Source organism: Hyla sarda, chromosome 6 (assembly GCF_029499605.1).
Source record: "Hyla sarda isolate aHylSar1 chromosome 6, aHylSar1.hap1, whole genome shotgun sequence".
NCBI lineage: Eukaryota > Metazoa > Chordata > Amphibia > Anura > Hylidae > Hyla > Hyla sarda.
The window spans coordinates 263545941-263560588 of record NC_079194.1 but is presented as its reverse complement, the minus strand read 5'-3'; the positions used below and the strand labels follow the sequence as shown (position 1 = coordinate 263560588).

Sequence of the window (14648 nt, the reverse complement as noted above, 5' to 3'; positions counted from 1 at the left end):
TGGCTGCTGTAAAACATATTCCTAAATTTAAGTTAACTGTGTTATCCAGCCCACCAAAAAAGCACAGGATATGGAATAGCCATCTGATCACAGAGGCCACCGTCACCACGAATCATATATTGCTAGCAAGAAATCCAAGGAAACCCTTTTAACTACCTACTGATGTTAGTTCAAGAACCTTGTTTTCTTGTTTTGCATCAAAGCACTTGTATGACTATCAGTGACTTATCTGTGTTATGTTTTTACCCAGTGGAGCCAAAGGGAAGCCATATTTAAATCTCGAGCAGCTGATGGACTTTATAAACCAGAAGCAAAGAGATCCAAGACTGAATGAAATTCTTTTTCCACCTCTTAAGAGAGACCAGGTCCGCCAACTTATTGAAAAATATGAGTCCAACAAACAATTTCTAGAAAGGGGTGAGTATGAAAATCTGGTTGTAATAGGCCTAGTTTATGGATTGTTCATAAATTTGTCATATAAACGTTTTCTTCTTTACAGACCAGATGTCAATGGAAGGCTTTAGTCGCTTTCTTGGTGGAAGTGAGAACAGTATTGTGCCACCAGAGGCCCTAGATCTAAGTGATGACATGACACAACCCCTCTCCAGTTACTTTATCAACTCCTCTCACAACACCTACCTCACTGGTAAGAGATGTATAGAATGGACACATGGTTATCATTGTCCTGTTTTTGCACTCTAGTAGCATTCAGATTTTATGTATATGGTGAACAAAGCCAATACCGCCTATCCTATATAAAAATAACTTAAAGGGTACCTCTCATCAAATAAACTTTTGATATATTTTAGATTAATGAATGTTGAATAACTTTCCAATAGCATGTTAATGAAAAATATGCTTCTTTCTATTGTATTTTTCCCGATCAGTCCTGTCAGCAAGCATTTCTGACTCATGCTGGAGTCCTAAACACTCAGCGCTGCCAGCCTGCTTTGTTCACAGCCAAACAGGCTGTGAACAAAGCAGGCTGGCAGATCTGAGTGTTCTCCTTTGTGAACAAAGCAGACTGGCAGCTCGTAGTGTTTAGGACTCCAGCATGAGTCTGAAATGCTTGCTGCCAGGACTGGTAGGGAGACCCCTAGTGGTCATTTCTTCAAAGTGGAAAATTAAATAGAAAGAAGCATATTTTTTAATAACATGCAATTGTAAAGTTATTCTGAATACATTAATCTATAATATATCAAAAGTTTTTTTGATGAGAGGTACCCTTTAACCCCTTAAGGACTCAGCCCATTTTGGCCTTAAGGACTCAGACAATTTAATTTTTACGTTTTCATTTTTTCCTCCTCGCCTTCTAAAAATCATAACTCTTTTATATTTTCATCCACAGACTAGTATGAGGGCTTGTTTTTGTGCGACCAGTTGTCCTTTGTAATGACATAACTCATTATATCATAAAATGTATGGCACAACCAAAAAACACTATTTTTGTTGGGAAATTAAAACGAAAAACGCAATTTTGCTAATTTTGGAAGGTTTCGTTTTCACGCCGTACAATTTATGGTAAAAATGACGTGTGTTCTTTATTCTGAGGGTCAATACGATTAAAATGATACCCATTATTACATACTTTTATATTATTGTTGCACTTAAAAAAAATCACAAACTTTTTAACCAAATTAGTACGTTTATAATCCCTTTATTTTGATGACCTATAACTTTTTTATTTTTCCGTATAAGCGGCGGTATGGGGGCTCATTTTTTGCGCCATGATCTGTACTTTTTTTTTATACCACATTTGCATATAAAAAACTTTTAATACATTTTTTATAATTTTTTTTTTTAATAAAATGTATTAAAAAAGTAGGAATTTTGGACTTTTTTTTTTTTTTCGTTCACGCCGTTAACCGTACGGGATCATTAACATTTTATTTTAATAGTTCGGACATTTACGCATGCGGCGATACCAAATATGTCTATAAAAAAATGTTTACGCTTTTTGGGGGTAAAATAGGAAAAAACGGACGTTTTACTTTTTTATTGGGGGTGGGGATTTTTCACATTTTTTTTACTTTTACATTTTTTTACATTTTTTTTTACACTTGAATAGTCCCCATAGGGGACTATTCATAGCAATACCATGATTGCTAATACTGATCTGTTCTATGTATAGGACATAGAACAGATCAGTGTTTTCGGTCATCTTCTGCTCTGGTCTGCTCGATCACAGACCAGAGCAGAAGACGCCGGGAGCCGCATGGAGGAAGGAGAGGAGACCTCCGTGCGGCGTTATGAATGATCGGATCCCCGCAGCAGCGCTGCGGGCGATCCGATCATTCATTCAAATCGCAAACTGCCGCAGATGCCGGGATCTGTATTGATCCCGGCACCTGAGGGGTTAATGGCGGACGCCCGTGAGATCGCGGGCGTCGGCCATTGCCGGCGGGTCCCTGGCTGCGATCAGCAGCCGGGATCAGCCGCGCATGACACGGGCATCGCTCCGATGCCCGCGGTTATGCTTAGGACGTAATTGTACGTCATGGTGCGTTAAGTACCACCGCACTAGGACGTACATTTACGTCCTGCCTCCTTAAGGGGTTAAGTAAGAGTGAAAAATGGGGGATTAGTGTAGTTTTTATATTTTGTTTCTAATGAGAAATAAATAAGTTAAAGAAGCACTCCAGCATTTATTTTTTACACATACAAGCTAAATCACCATCAAAATTTCTGCAGTGGTGGGGTGAAACTGTCACCCTTAGTTTTATTTATACACATTGAGCCCTTTCAATATTGCATGTGGGTCATGTGATTCCCAGTCTTGCAACTGATAAATTATATGCTGTACTTTGTAGACAAGAGGTCTGCCTCTCCTGTGTTACTAACGACCTGTGAACTACAGGGTTATAATAAGGATTACATATCAGACTCTTTTCTTCTCAATCCAGCTCCATTCTCTTTATTCTTATCAATGTCCCACATGTATAGACTGATGCTAGAGAAATCAATTCTGCCTTATTGAAGTGAGCAAGAGAACAGTGATATAGTAGAGGAGTCCATACAGAGATTAGCTTCAGAGTTATACAACTCCACTGACTTACACTCCTGTCTCTTTTGTGTGTGTGCAGAACATCAAATATATTCTGCATATATACTGATGCAGCAGTATATGTTGCATCAGTCTTACTTTATCTTTGCAAAGTCATTGGCATCATGTAGCCTGAATTAAGAGAGTCATATCATATGGGGAGAAGGAATCAAGGAGGCAGGTAACCAGTAAATTCCACATCAACTAAAATAGCTATACACAAGAGCCTCTATATTATTTTCTAATAGCATGTGCTCCATTATATATAAAAAAAAAAAAATCTGAGTGCTTCTTTAGTTTTCCTTTATTTCACATGGAACGTTGTAAAATATAGAATAACTCACATCCTCCTACATGTGATCTTTCTTTTCATCTCCCATTCACATTATACAGCTGGACAGTTGACTGGGAACTCCTCAGTGGAGATGTACCGACAAGTGCTGCTCACTGGGTGCCGCTGTATTGAGTTGGACTGTTGGAAGGGACGACCCCAGGATGAGGAGCCCTTTATTACTCATGGTTTTACTATGACCACTGAGATACCATTTAAGGTACTGAAAACAGCATTAGCTTGTTCTTATTTTATTAATTCAATATATTATGTGTTTTTATTGAGACACTTTCTGTCTTTTTTTATACAGGAAGTTATTGAAGCAATTGCAGAAAGTGCCTTTAAAACTACCCAATTTCCAGTTATTCTGTCGTTTGAAAATCATGTAGATTCGTAAGTGTAATTTTAATTTTAAGTTTTTTTTTATTATTTATTTATTGGTAAATAATGTCCCACCATTACTCCGGATATCCTATTAGGACCCTCCAGATCAAATCCCACATTGCAAAATATTAGTCTTATGTACACAATAAGGAAAAGGTCTGAGGAATTAAAAAATGTCCAGACCAAGGCTGTAAAAGTTGTAAGAATTGTCTCTGACCAGCAAACAGGACCAGTAAGGCACTGACGGTAAGGAGGTAGGACTTCAGTGGTGATGTCATTAGTGATCAATTAGCAATGATAGAGAATCACTAGAGAAGAGCTTTCCAAACGTTTCATTTTGGTGACACCCTTTTTAGACATGCATAGTTTGGTGACACGCTCCTTGCTGTACCACCAATTCGGCGTATCATGTTGCATGTCCTATGACACACATTATATAACCAGTATCAGTATTAGAAATGTAAATGCTATCCCCTGGTGCCATTTCTTCATCCACCCCCTTTATCACCCCCTGTGACATTTCATTCCCCCCCCCCTTCATCAACCCCTCCTATGCCATTTCATTGATTCCTCATTGTGAAACTTTATTCCCCCCTCCTGATCCCCACTGTGCCACTTCATTCTCTTACCCCCCTGAACCCCTGTGCCACATCATTCTTCCCCCCCCCTGTGATCACCCCAATTCCTTTTCAGTCCCACGCTTTCACTTCCTGTGCCACATCACTCCCTCCTTTGATTCTCTCCTGTGCCATTTCAGCCCCCCTCTTGACCACCCCCTGTGCCACATCATTACCCCCCTTTGATCCGCAAGTGCCATTTAAATTCTCCATACTATATCACCCCCTGTGCCTCATCATCTTCCCCCCCCCCCCCCATGATCCTCTTCTGTCCCATTTCATCCCCCTCTAACCATCCCCTGTGCCACATGATAACACCCCGGTACCATTTCAATTACCCCTTCTATCCCTTGTGCCATCTTAATTCCCCCTTTATCACCCCCTGTGCTACATCATCCCCCCCTACCTCTGATCTCCCAATGTGCCATTGCATTTCTCACCAGGCTCAGGTGCAGGGTCAATGTCTTGGCTGGCCTGACAAACGACACCCTTAACGACCTCCGCGCGACATAGGGGTGTCACTCGTCAGTCCTGGTGGACACCACACCATGCGTTCCGAAGCGCTCCAGACTTTATCGTTAAGCAGACCAGGGCAGGTATCTTTAAGGTTATGGTCACATGCAGCAGATTTGTTCCAGAACTTAAAATCTGCTTTATGTTTTGGAATGGCATTAAATATGCAGCATGTGCATGAATTTCTGCAGACCTCATTTAGATGAATGGGACATTCATAAAAATAAAAAAATAAAAAATAAAAATAAAAAGATATAGAAAAAATATGTCACAGCACTCCAGATTTGAAAAGGTAAATTTGGGTGTATTGACTCATGTCACAGCAACGTTCCAGTCCTTCTCTTGTAACCATTTTCAAGCCTGAAAATGGTTCCTAAGAAGGACTGAAATGTTTCTTTGACATGAGTCAATAAACCCATGCTTGCTTTTTTAAATCTTGAGTGCTGCCCCAATGTCTTGCTATTTGGATGGACTGAGATCAGGTTCGGAGAGATGGCATAATTGGACTGGCTAAGTAGCTGCACATTTTGTTGTGTGTGTAGATATATACGCACTTCTTTTCCAATTCACCATAAAAACATGTTTTGTACTGTAACAGTTGTAACCTATAAATAATAAAGTACTCTTAAGTAATTTTTTTTTTCAAGCTCATACTTTCTTTTCACGTGCTGTTTCTAAAACTAATAACATGATCCCTTTTATCTTTTTGTAGAGCAAAGCAACAAGCGAAAATGGCTGAATATTGTAGAAACATCTTTGGAGACGCCCTTTTAATAGAACCACTGGAGAAATATCCTGTAAGGAGACATGTTATGCCTCTTCACACAATACAACATTATCATACTGTATATATCATTGACTGCTTTATTGCTCCACTATTACACTTTTTTCCCCTTTTATACTAATGGTATCCATGCTAGTGAATTTGGGCTGGTTCACAAGGTACTATGTCTAAAGTCCTGTTGTATTGTTCTGTTGGATCATGTTTTCACCAACTTGAGTTATTTGGTGCAGAACCAATATTGCTTATATAGTTTTGAGGTAGTAAAGGTGCAGAGAGGCCTAAAAATTCTACAGACTTTAATAGACTCACCGTGGGGTATTGTACTAAACAGTACAGCCATTATTATTACAATTAACAAACCAACTTGGAGAAAAAGAAAAACGGAGTACACACCTGTAAGTCCTGCGATTGTGGTTTATTCAGTGTTCATAAGCTGAAGAAAGACATCCCTTCACCCCGAGTTCCGAGCAGAGCTGGAGCAGCAGGAGCACCCGGACAACAGTTGCTGTTTCACGTTTTAAGGCCTGATGAAACGCCTTACTGCTTGAAACAACAGCTGTCATCCTGGTGCAAACTCCTGCCGCTCCAGCTCTGGTCAAAATACGGGGTGAAGAGTCTTTGTTTTGCTCATGAACACTGAATAAACCACCATCGCAGGACTTATAGGTGTGTGCTTGTGCTCTGTTTTCCTTTTTCTCCAAGTTGTTTTTTTTTATGCATTCATCTGTCTCCATGTAGGACCACAACGTTTTTGGACTGCTTATGACACCCACCCCAGCTGAACATATTAGCCATATCGCTCCCTATTGCTGCATACGCAAGCAGTGCCCTATCACCTCTCTATTTGGACTATTATTACAATTTATCTGTGACTTGACCTAAGCAGAAAGTTTTTTTTTGTGTTCGGCCAGTAAAATTATGAGCTCTTGAATCTTTAATCTGCTTGTCTGACCAAATGTCAATCCAGCAGTCCTATCTCTGCTGCTGGCTTCTCATGCATCTGTTTTATTCCTTAGCTCCAGCCAGGTGTGGCTCTACCCAGCCCCCAAGAACTCATGGGTAGGATCCTGGTGAAGAACAAAAAAAGGCACAGAGTAGGAGGAAAAGGCTCAGAGGGCAGTGTGAAAAGAAGAGTCAGTGAACAACCGTCTAATACGTACAGTGACTCGTCCAGTGTGTACGACTCACCTGCTACAGGTATGAGCTGATTTTTTGTATTGCACAGTATCATTTTTATAGCAATAGGAGATGTATACAACAGTATGCTTATACGGAGGGATATGTCACAGCCTTTCATTGGTAAACATCACTCCCTGACATATGCCTCCGACATGGGCTTAGAATGAGATGTGAACAGAGCCTGAGATGGTCAGTATTTTGTGCTTAGTAAAATTGAATGTTTATGTCCAGTTCATCATAATATGAAATATGTTTTGAGGGGCCTGGGTGTATAGGTTGTAATTTTGTGTAAAATGATTCAACCTACACAATGGTAGTTTCAGTAAGCACTATACATGTATAAAGACACACACACAGTGTGTACGTGTGTGAAATGACACATCTACCGTATGTATATATAAATACAGTCATGGCCGTAAATGTGGGCACCCCTGAAAGTATTTCTCACAAAAAAGGATTTCAGTAACACGTTTTGCTATACACATGTTTATTCCCTTTGTGCGTATTGAAACTAAACAAAAAAAGGGAGGAAGAAAAGCAAATTGGACATAATGTCACACCAAACTCCAAAAATGGTCTGGACAAAATTATTGGCACCCTTTAAAAATTGTGGAAAAATAAGATTGTTTTAAGCATGTGATGCTCCTTTAAACTCACCTGGAGAAAGTAACAGGTGTGGGCAATATAAAAATCAAACCCGAAAGCAGATAAAAAGGAGGGAAGTTTGCATTGTGTGTCTGTGTGTGCCACACTAAGCATGGACAACAGAAATAGGAGAAGAGAACTGTCTGAGGACTTGAGAACCAGAATTGTGGAAAAATATCAACAATCTCAAGGTTACATCTCCAGAGATCTAGATTTGCCTTTGTCCACAGTGCGCAACATTATCAAGAAGTTTGCAACCCATGGCACTGTAGCTAATCTCCCTGGGCATGGACGGAAGAGAACATAATTGATGAAAGGTGTCAGCGCAGGATAGTCCAGATAGTGGATAAGCAGCCCCAAACAAATTCCAAATATATTCAAGCTGTCTTGCAGGCTCAGGCAGCATCAGTGTCAGTGTGAACTATCCGTTGACATTTAAATGAAATGAAACGCTATGGCAGGAGACCTAGGAGGACCCCACTGCTGACACAGAGACCTAAAGAAGCAAGACTACATTTTGCCAAAATGAACTTGAGTAAGCCAAAATCCTTCTGGGAAAACGTCTTGTGGACATATGAGACCCAGATAGAGCTTTTTGGTAAAGCACATCACTCTACTGTTTACCGAAAATGGAATGAGGCCCACAAAGAAAAGAACAGATCTGAATCCCACCTGTTGAGAGATCTTAAAATTGCTGTTGGGTAAAGGTGCCCTTCCAATAAGAGAGACCTGGAGCAGTTTTCAAAGGAAGAGTAGTCCAACATTCTGGCTGAGAGGTGTAAGAAGCTTATTGATGGTTATAGAAAGTGACTGATTTCAGTTATTTTTTCCAAAGGGTGTGCAACCAAATATTAAGTTAACGGTGCCAATAATTTTGTCCAGCCCATTTTTGGAGTTTGGTGTGACTTTATGTCCAGTTTGCTTTTTTCCCTCCCTTTTTTGGTTTAGTTCCAATACACACAAAGGGAATAAACATGTATAGCAAAATATGTGTTACTGCAATCCTTTTCTGTCACAAATACTTTATTTTCTTGAAAAATTTCAGTGGTGCCAACATTTACGGCCATGACTGTATATATACACACACACATATATATATGTACATCGAACACTTTGTATGTATAATTTGGCTAGGGAACTTGTCCTCAGTACTGCCCTGATGGCGGCCCTGAGGACACGAGGTAATGTGGGGGGGGGGGGGGTGCAGAGGCAGACCACGTCAGGCTTTCTGTCCCACAAGCCCCATTGCAGTTGCGTGGTCTTGCTTTATTGGCACTATGCAACTGGTGTACAGCAGGAAAAGCTGAGCAGATAAACACACGTGGGACACTCAAAAAGTTTCTGCACCTTTTTTTAACTCTATTTTATTTTAAAACAAATTACACCTGCATCACTGCAGTCTCCTTCCTTTGCAATGCAAGTCAAATAATACACTTAGGCTAAGCCAATGGCTACTCTTCCTGCCTTTACTATTTTGACATTTCGAACTAAAATATAAAAGTGCAGAAAGTTTTTGAACATCCCTGTATTTGTGCGAAAGGATTCAGTATATCTTGAATTTTATTCAATTAAATTCATGTTTTTTCTATGTTTAGGAGTTCAGTGGGTAGCCCCATACAGTAATTGACAACTATCCATATTCACACTTATACAAAGAAGGCTGTCAATCACTATAGGACCACCCACTGGACTAAAAAGCATGGAACGAGCAGGAATTTTAATAAATATAATAAAACCTATAGCTGAAACCTATCCCACAAAACAATATATCAATCTTCTCAGATAGTTCTGCTCTATACCATTGTGGCTACAGATCACACACCATGGTACATGGAATGTTTCCTTTAAAGGGTAACTCTCATTAAAACTAATTTTTGCTATTGCACTCATTATGGTAAATAAAAAATATTTCTCATATACTTTGTTTAAAAAAAAATGAAGTTTTCTATGTTTTATTTGTGCTTAAAAAAGCTCGAGCACATTTTCCCCATCTTGTACACAGACTTTGGACCAAAGCCCAAACACAGGAAGTGCAGCCTGGAGTGCTGGGGGGTGTGTGTTCAGCCTCATCCAATCATAGCTCCTCTCACACTTAACTGCCATATGCTTTTGGTTGGACACACCCCCCTCAGCACTCCAGGCTGCACTTCCTGTGTTTTGGCTTCAGTCAAAAGTCTGTGAATGAGATGGGGGAAAAGGTGCTCTTGAGCTTTTGTAAGCACACATAAAACATAGAAAACTTCATTTTATTTTTTAAACAAAGTATATTAGAAATATTTTGTTATTAAACATAAGGAGTGCAATAGCAAAAATTAGTTTTAATGACATTGCCCATTTAAGTTTCTTCTTTTTTTTTTTGGCATATAGAAAATGTGCATTGTTGTAAACATAGAGCACCTTTAAAAGGGGTACTCCGGGGAACTAAACCCATAGCCCATCCTTTCCCTCTCACCAACTTATGTATTTGTCTAAATATCATTCATTAGCTGTATAGAGCATTTTCCCTCTTTCACTTACATGCAGGGAATGAGAGAAAAATGTCATTCTCAAATCCTCCCCTCTCTGTGTGAGAGCTTGTGAGCCGTGAGAGAAAAGCAGTGAATATTCTCAGTCACAACTGAGCACATAGCTGCTGTTTTCCTGCTGAAGATCTAATCACTGACTGCTGCCATTCAGAGCACAGCATGTTTTATTTTTTGGGGAAGGATAGTCTGTAAGAAAAGACATGTACAGTGTGTGTGAGCTGCAGTGTAAGCATGCACACAGACAGTGAAAGCAGTTGGCTGATAGCCATTACATAGAGCTGCACTGACTTTTGGGAGTTGTAGGAAAAGATATTTAGGAGACTTCAGGGTCCAAAGGAACTGCCAAAACCACATGGATAACTACAGGGGACACAGAACAGGCATTGTGGTGGCTTTGGGGCATTTTTATTTTTCCTAACTTCCCTGGAGTACCCCTTTAATTGCTTAGTCAATTTATTCAGAGACCCATGTAAAAAAAGCATGTACTGAATATTCATCCTTTGGCCCCAGGTACACTTACCTCTGAATTAGCTGATGTGTCTTTAACCAATGGTGATGAAAAAACTGAGGAGAGAATTCCTAAGTGTGCAGAACCCCGCAAGTCTATAGGTGAGATTAATATACTGTACATTTATGTCTGTATTCATGTACTAGCTGAGTACCCGACATTGCCCAGTTTTTCCTACTTAATCCTTGTCGGAGAGGAAAAGCTGGAAGCTTTTGTCCTCATATCCTCTCCTCAATTCCCATCCCCATATCCACTCCTCATAATCCCGACACCATATTTTGTTCTCCTATCCCGTCCTCATATCCCAAACTTATATCCCCTCCAGGTGCAGACTGACAGGTCAGGCACTCGGACATTGCCCGAGGGCCCACACCTGAGAAGGGCCCGCTCTGCCTGCACCTTTTTTTATTTAAATTTTTTAAGTTTTTCAAGTTTTAAGGTCAGGCCTGCAGATATTATAAGGAGCTGCAGAGTTTATCTCTATCTGTGTCTCTTAGGACACAGATAGAGCTCTGCTGCTCCTTCTATGGATCATGGCCCTTTAAGAAAAAAATATATTCCTTAGCGTGTGCTGGGGACGTCTGCTCTGCTGTGCCCTGACTCCTCCCTACCTTCCCTTCTCAGAGGTGATAGGTCATTTGAGATCATTGACACAGAAGACTGCTATCTTTCTGTAAGTGCCTTCTCACACACAGCCCTGCATGTGAGGAAGAGGGGTGGGATTTATTTGTGTGTGTTGAACAACCATTGTGTCTTCAGCTGTTGCAAAACTACAACTCCCAGCATACCCAGACAGACTATGGCTCTGTGAGCATGCTGGGAGTTGTAGTTTTGCAACAGCTGAAGGCATGTGAGGGGGGGGGGGGGGGGGGTGAGTGTAGCTGCCCCCTAGACATCTTATCCCCTATCCTAAGGGGTACTCTGCCCCCTAGACATCTTATCCCCTATCCAAAGGATGTCTGATCACGTTGTGAACCACCGCGATCTCTCCTGCAGCACCCCTTCGCTCCGTGCCTGATGACTGGCAATGCAGTGGCAGGAGGATTGTGACGTCCCGACCCCTCGTGATGTCACGCCCCAACCCCTCAGTGCCATAGCATAGCATTGATCAGTGTTATCGGTGCTCTGCTGCTCCAGCCTGCTATGCAGGCTTGGAGCAGCAAATCACCAATTGGACGGCGAGGAGGCTGGTAAGGTCCTTCCTGCTTTCCTCTGAGCTTATCAGGACATTGCGGATTCACTGCGATGGTTCCGATCAGCTCCGCTGAGCTGCCTGGACACTTTTTTACTTTCAGTTTAGACAACGCGATCAACTTTGATCTAAAGGGTTGATGCCGGGCATCGCCCCAATCGGTGATGCCAAACATTAACCTTCAGACCCCAAGAAAGGGACGAGGACCTACGCCGTCCATCCTTAAGTACCGGGACGCAAGGTTAAAAGTTGGCCAACCCCATTAACCCTACATGGAAGGGGGAGGGGTTATAAATAAATGTATTCAACCCCCATAAGTTTTTTTTTTTTCTTTGCACTTTTGTTTTTCCTCCTTCAATTTTCCACCTACAGACCTATATCAGAGCTTGTTTTTTGCACCACCAATTGTACTTTTTAATGACATCACTCATTTCAACCCAAAATCTACTGAGAAACTAAAAAGAAATATGTGGGTCAAAATTGAAAAAAAAAGCATTTTGCTAATTTTGGGGGCTTCCGTATCTGCGCAGTGCACTTTTCAGTATAAATGACACATTATCTTATTCTAATGGTCCAATAAGGCCCAATATGTATAGGTTTTATTTTATTTGGCTACTTTTAAAAATAACTTTTTGTATGAAAATTAGTATACCTAAAATTGTTCTCTATGACCCCTATAACTTTTTTATTTTTCCGTATACAGGGACGTGTGAGGCTCATCTTTTGTGTTGTGATTTGTAGTTTTTATCGTTTTTGTTTTCATTGGACTTTTTTATTATTTTTTATAATAATTTTAAAATAATTTTTTTATATATGAAGTGACAAAAATCCGCAAATTATGGATTTGATGATTCTAAGCTTTTTTCTCAGTATTTTTTATGTTTACGCCATTGACCATGAATTTTAATTATCATTATATTTTGATAGTTCAGATATTTACACACACAGTGATACTACTTATATTCATGGTTTTTTTTTTTTTTTTTTTACATATTTTGTATTTAAAAAAAGAAGAATGGGGGAGATTCAATATTTTATCAGATAAGGGGCTTATTCGCCTTAATTACCTTTTATTTTTTCATTTTATTCACTATTTTTTGGTCTATAGGAGACCATTACATGTGATCTTTAGATTGCGAAAACTGAACAATGCTGTGTGATAGAACAGCATTGATTACTGTTGTCAGCACTCCATTATTACAGGCTTCCTGCACTATTGGAGTGCTGATGAGACGGAGACAGGTGAGGGCCCTCCCACATTCCTCTCAGCTGATAGGGACCCTCCAATTTCATTCAACCCACAAAGCTAACCATGAGGTTTTTCCAATTTTAGATGCCACTATCAACTTCGATTGCGGTGTCTAAAGGGTTAATGTCGGACATCGGCCAGCATCAGCCTCCTCATTGGTTGATGATGCTGAGCTGCCTGTCGCCAACGTGCATGGGGGCCCCATGATCCTCTAATGACCGGGGTACCCATGCGTTGTCAGTCCACCCCTGATCCCCTTCTCATATTTTGTCCTCCTATCCTTACCCTATATCCCCTTCTTATATCTCGACCTCATACCCCATCCTCATACCCCTTATGCCGACCTCATATCCTCAGTTCCTCAGGTGGAGCTGAGTTGTTATGAAGATATTGTAAACTGTACATAGAAGGGAGCATGGTATTGTGGGAATGGGTGTGACTTGCAAGCCGGACTGATGCACAAAAAGGGTAGAAAATAAGGGTGGGCTTGGCTTTGCAAGATTGGGTGTAGCATTTGGGAAGGGGTTGGCTTGCAAGCCAGACTGACATACTAACCAGAAGACACAGAGAGGAATTTGTGAAGAAAGGTACCGGGAGTCCCATAGACTTGCATGGGACTTGAAAAAAAAAAAACACCATCCTTCACGTAAGGTTAGAGTTTATTTTACTATGTAACTACCCTTTATTTTTATTTAACATTTAATTAGCATGTGTACCAAGTATTATCAAAATATCTCCAGCCGTATGGAAGTTATGCAATAACATACATTTTCCATAGATGTATGGGGCTTTAATCAAAAAGCCAAACCTTCACAAATATGGGTGGGTAAGGGTTAATTTGCCTATCCTATATTTTAAGTTGACATATAAGTAAAATGTGTCCCATGTTTAATGGAAATATCTTAAGCTGTTTAGAAGTGATGTTGGAACATACACACATACATACGTACATACATACACACACACACACACATTGCGTTATATACATATACTAGCTGAGTACCCGGCGTAGCCCGTTTTTTCCTACCTAATCCTTGAGGGGGAGGAAAAGCAACATAGGAGGAAGTACTTTTCCTCACATCCCTTTACTCACATCCTGACCTCATATTTCTTTCCTCATATCCCTTTCCTCATATCCCTTTCCTCATATCCCTTTCCTCATATCCCTTTCCTCATATCCCAACCTCATATCCCATCCTCATATCCCATCCTCATATGCCATCCTCATATGCCATCCTCATCTCTCATCCTCATATCCCATCCTCAGGTGGGACTGAGTTGTGATGAAGAGATTTTAGGATGAAAATAGAAGGAGGTGTGGTTTTGTGGAAGTGGGCATGACTTGCAAGCCAGAACAATGCACAAAAGGGAATAAAATAAAAGGGGTGTGGCTTTGTGAGATTGGGTGTGGCTTTGCGAGATGAGTTGTGGCCAGACAGACGCACTCACCAGATGCAGAGCAGAGCTTGGAGTAAGGTACTGGAAGTCCTATATACTTGCATGGGACTGAAGACAAAAACTCCATCCTTCGCGTAAGGGGGTAGGTTAGGGTTAATTTAACTATCTTATATTTTTATTTGACATAAAAGTAACGTGTACTACCGTAAGTTTCATCAAAATATCTCCAGCCATTTGGAAGTTATACTCGAACATACATTTCCCATAGATTTGCATGGGA

The 14648-nt window shown here is 40.5% G+C and overlaps 1 protein-coding gene across 4 annotated transcripts in view; it reads left to right on the top strand.

The window, feature by feature from the left end:
* Positions 1 to 14648, top strand: part of PLCB3 (phospholipase C beta 3) — a 249247-nt gene that overhangs the window by 149200 nt on the left and 85399 nt on the right. For all 4 annotated transcript variants that reach the window (XM_056527175.1, XM_056527176.1, XM_056527177.1 and 1 more), the window contains exons 9-15: positions 251 to 417; positions 500 to 646; positions 3437 to 3594; positions 3685 to 3767; positions 5601 to 5685; positions 6689 to 6869; positions 10532 to 10630. In XM_056527175.1, the coding sequence (XP_056383150.1) occupies positions 251 to 417; positions 500 to 646; positions 3437 to 3594; positions 3685 to 3767; positions 5601 to 5685; positions 6689 to 6869; positions 10532 to 10630 (920 nt within the window). The remainder of the gene's footprint in view (positions 1 to 250; positions 418 to 499; positions 647 to 3436; positions 3595 to 3684; positions 3768 to 5600; positions 5686 to 6688; positions 6870 to 10531; positions 10631 to 14648) is intronic.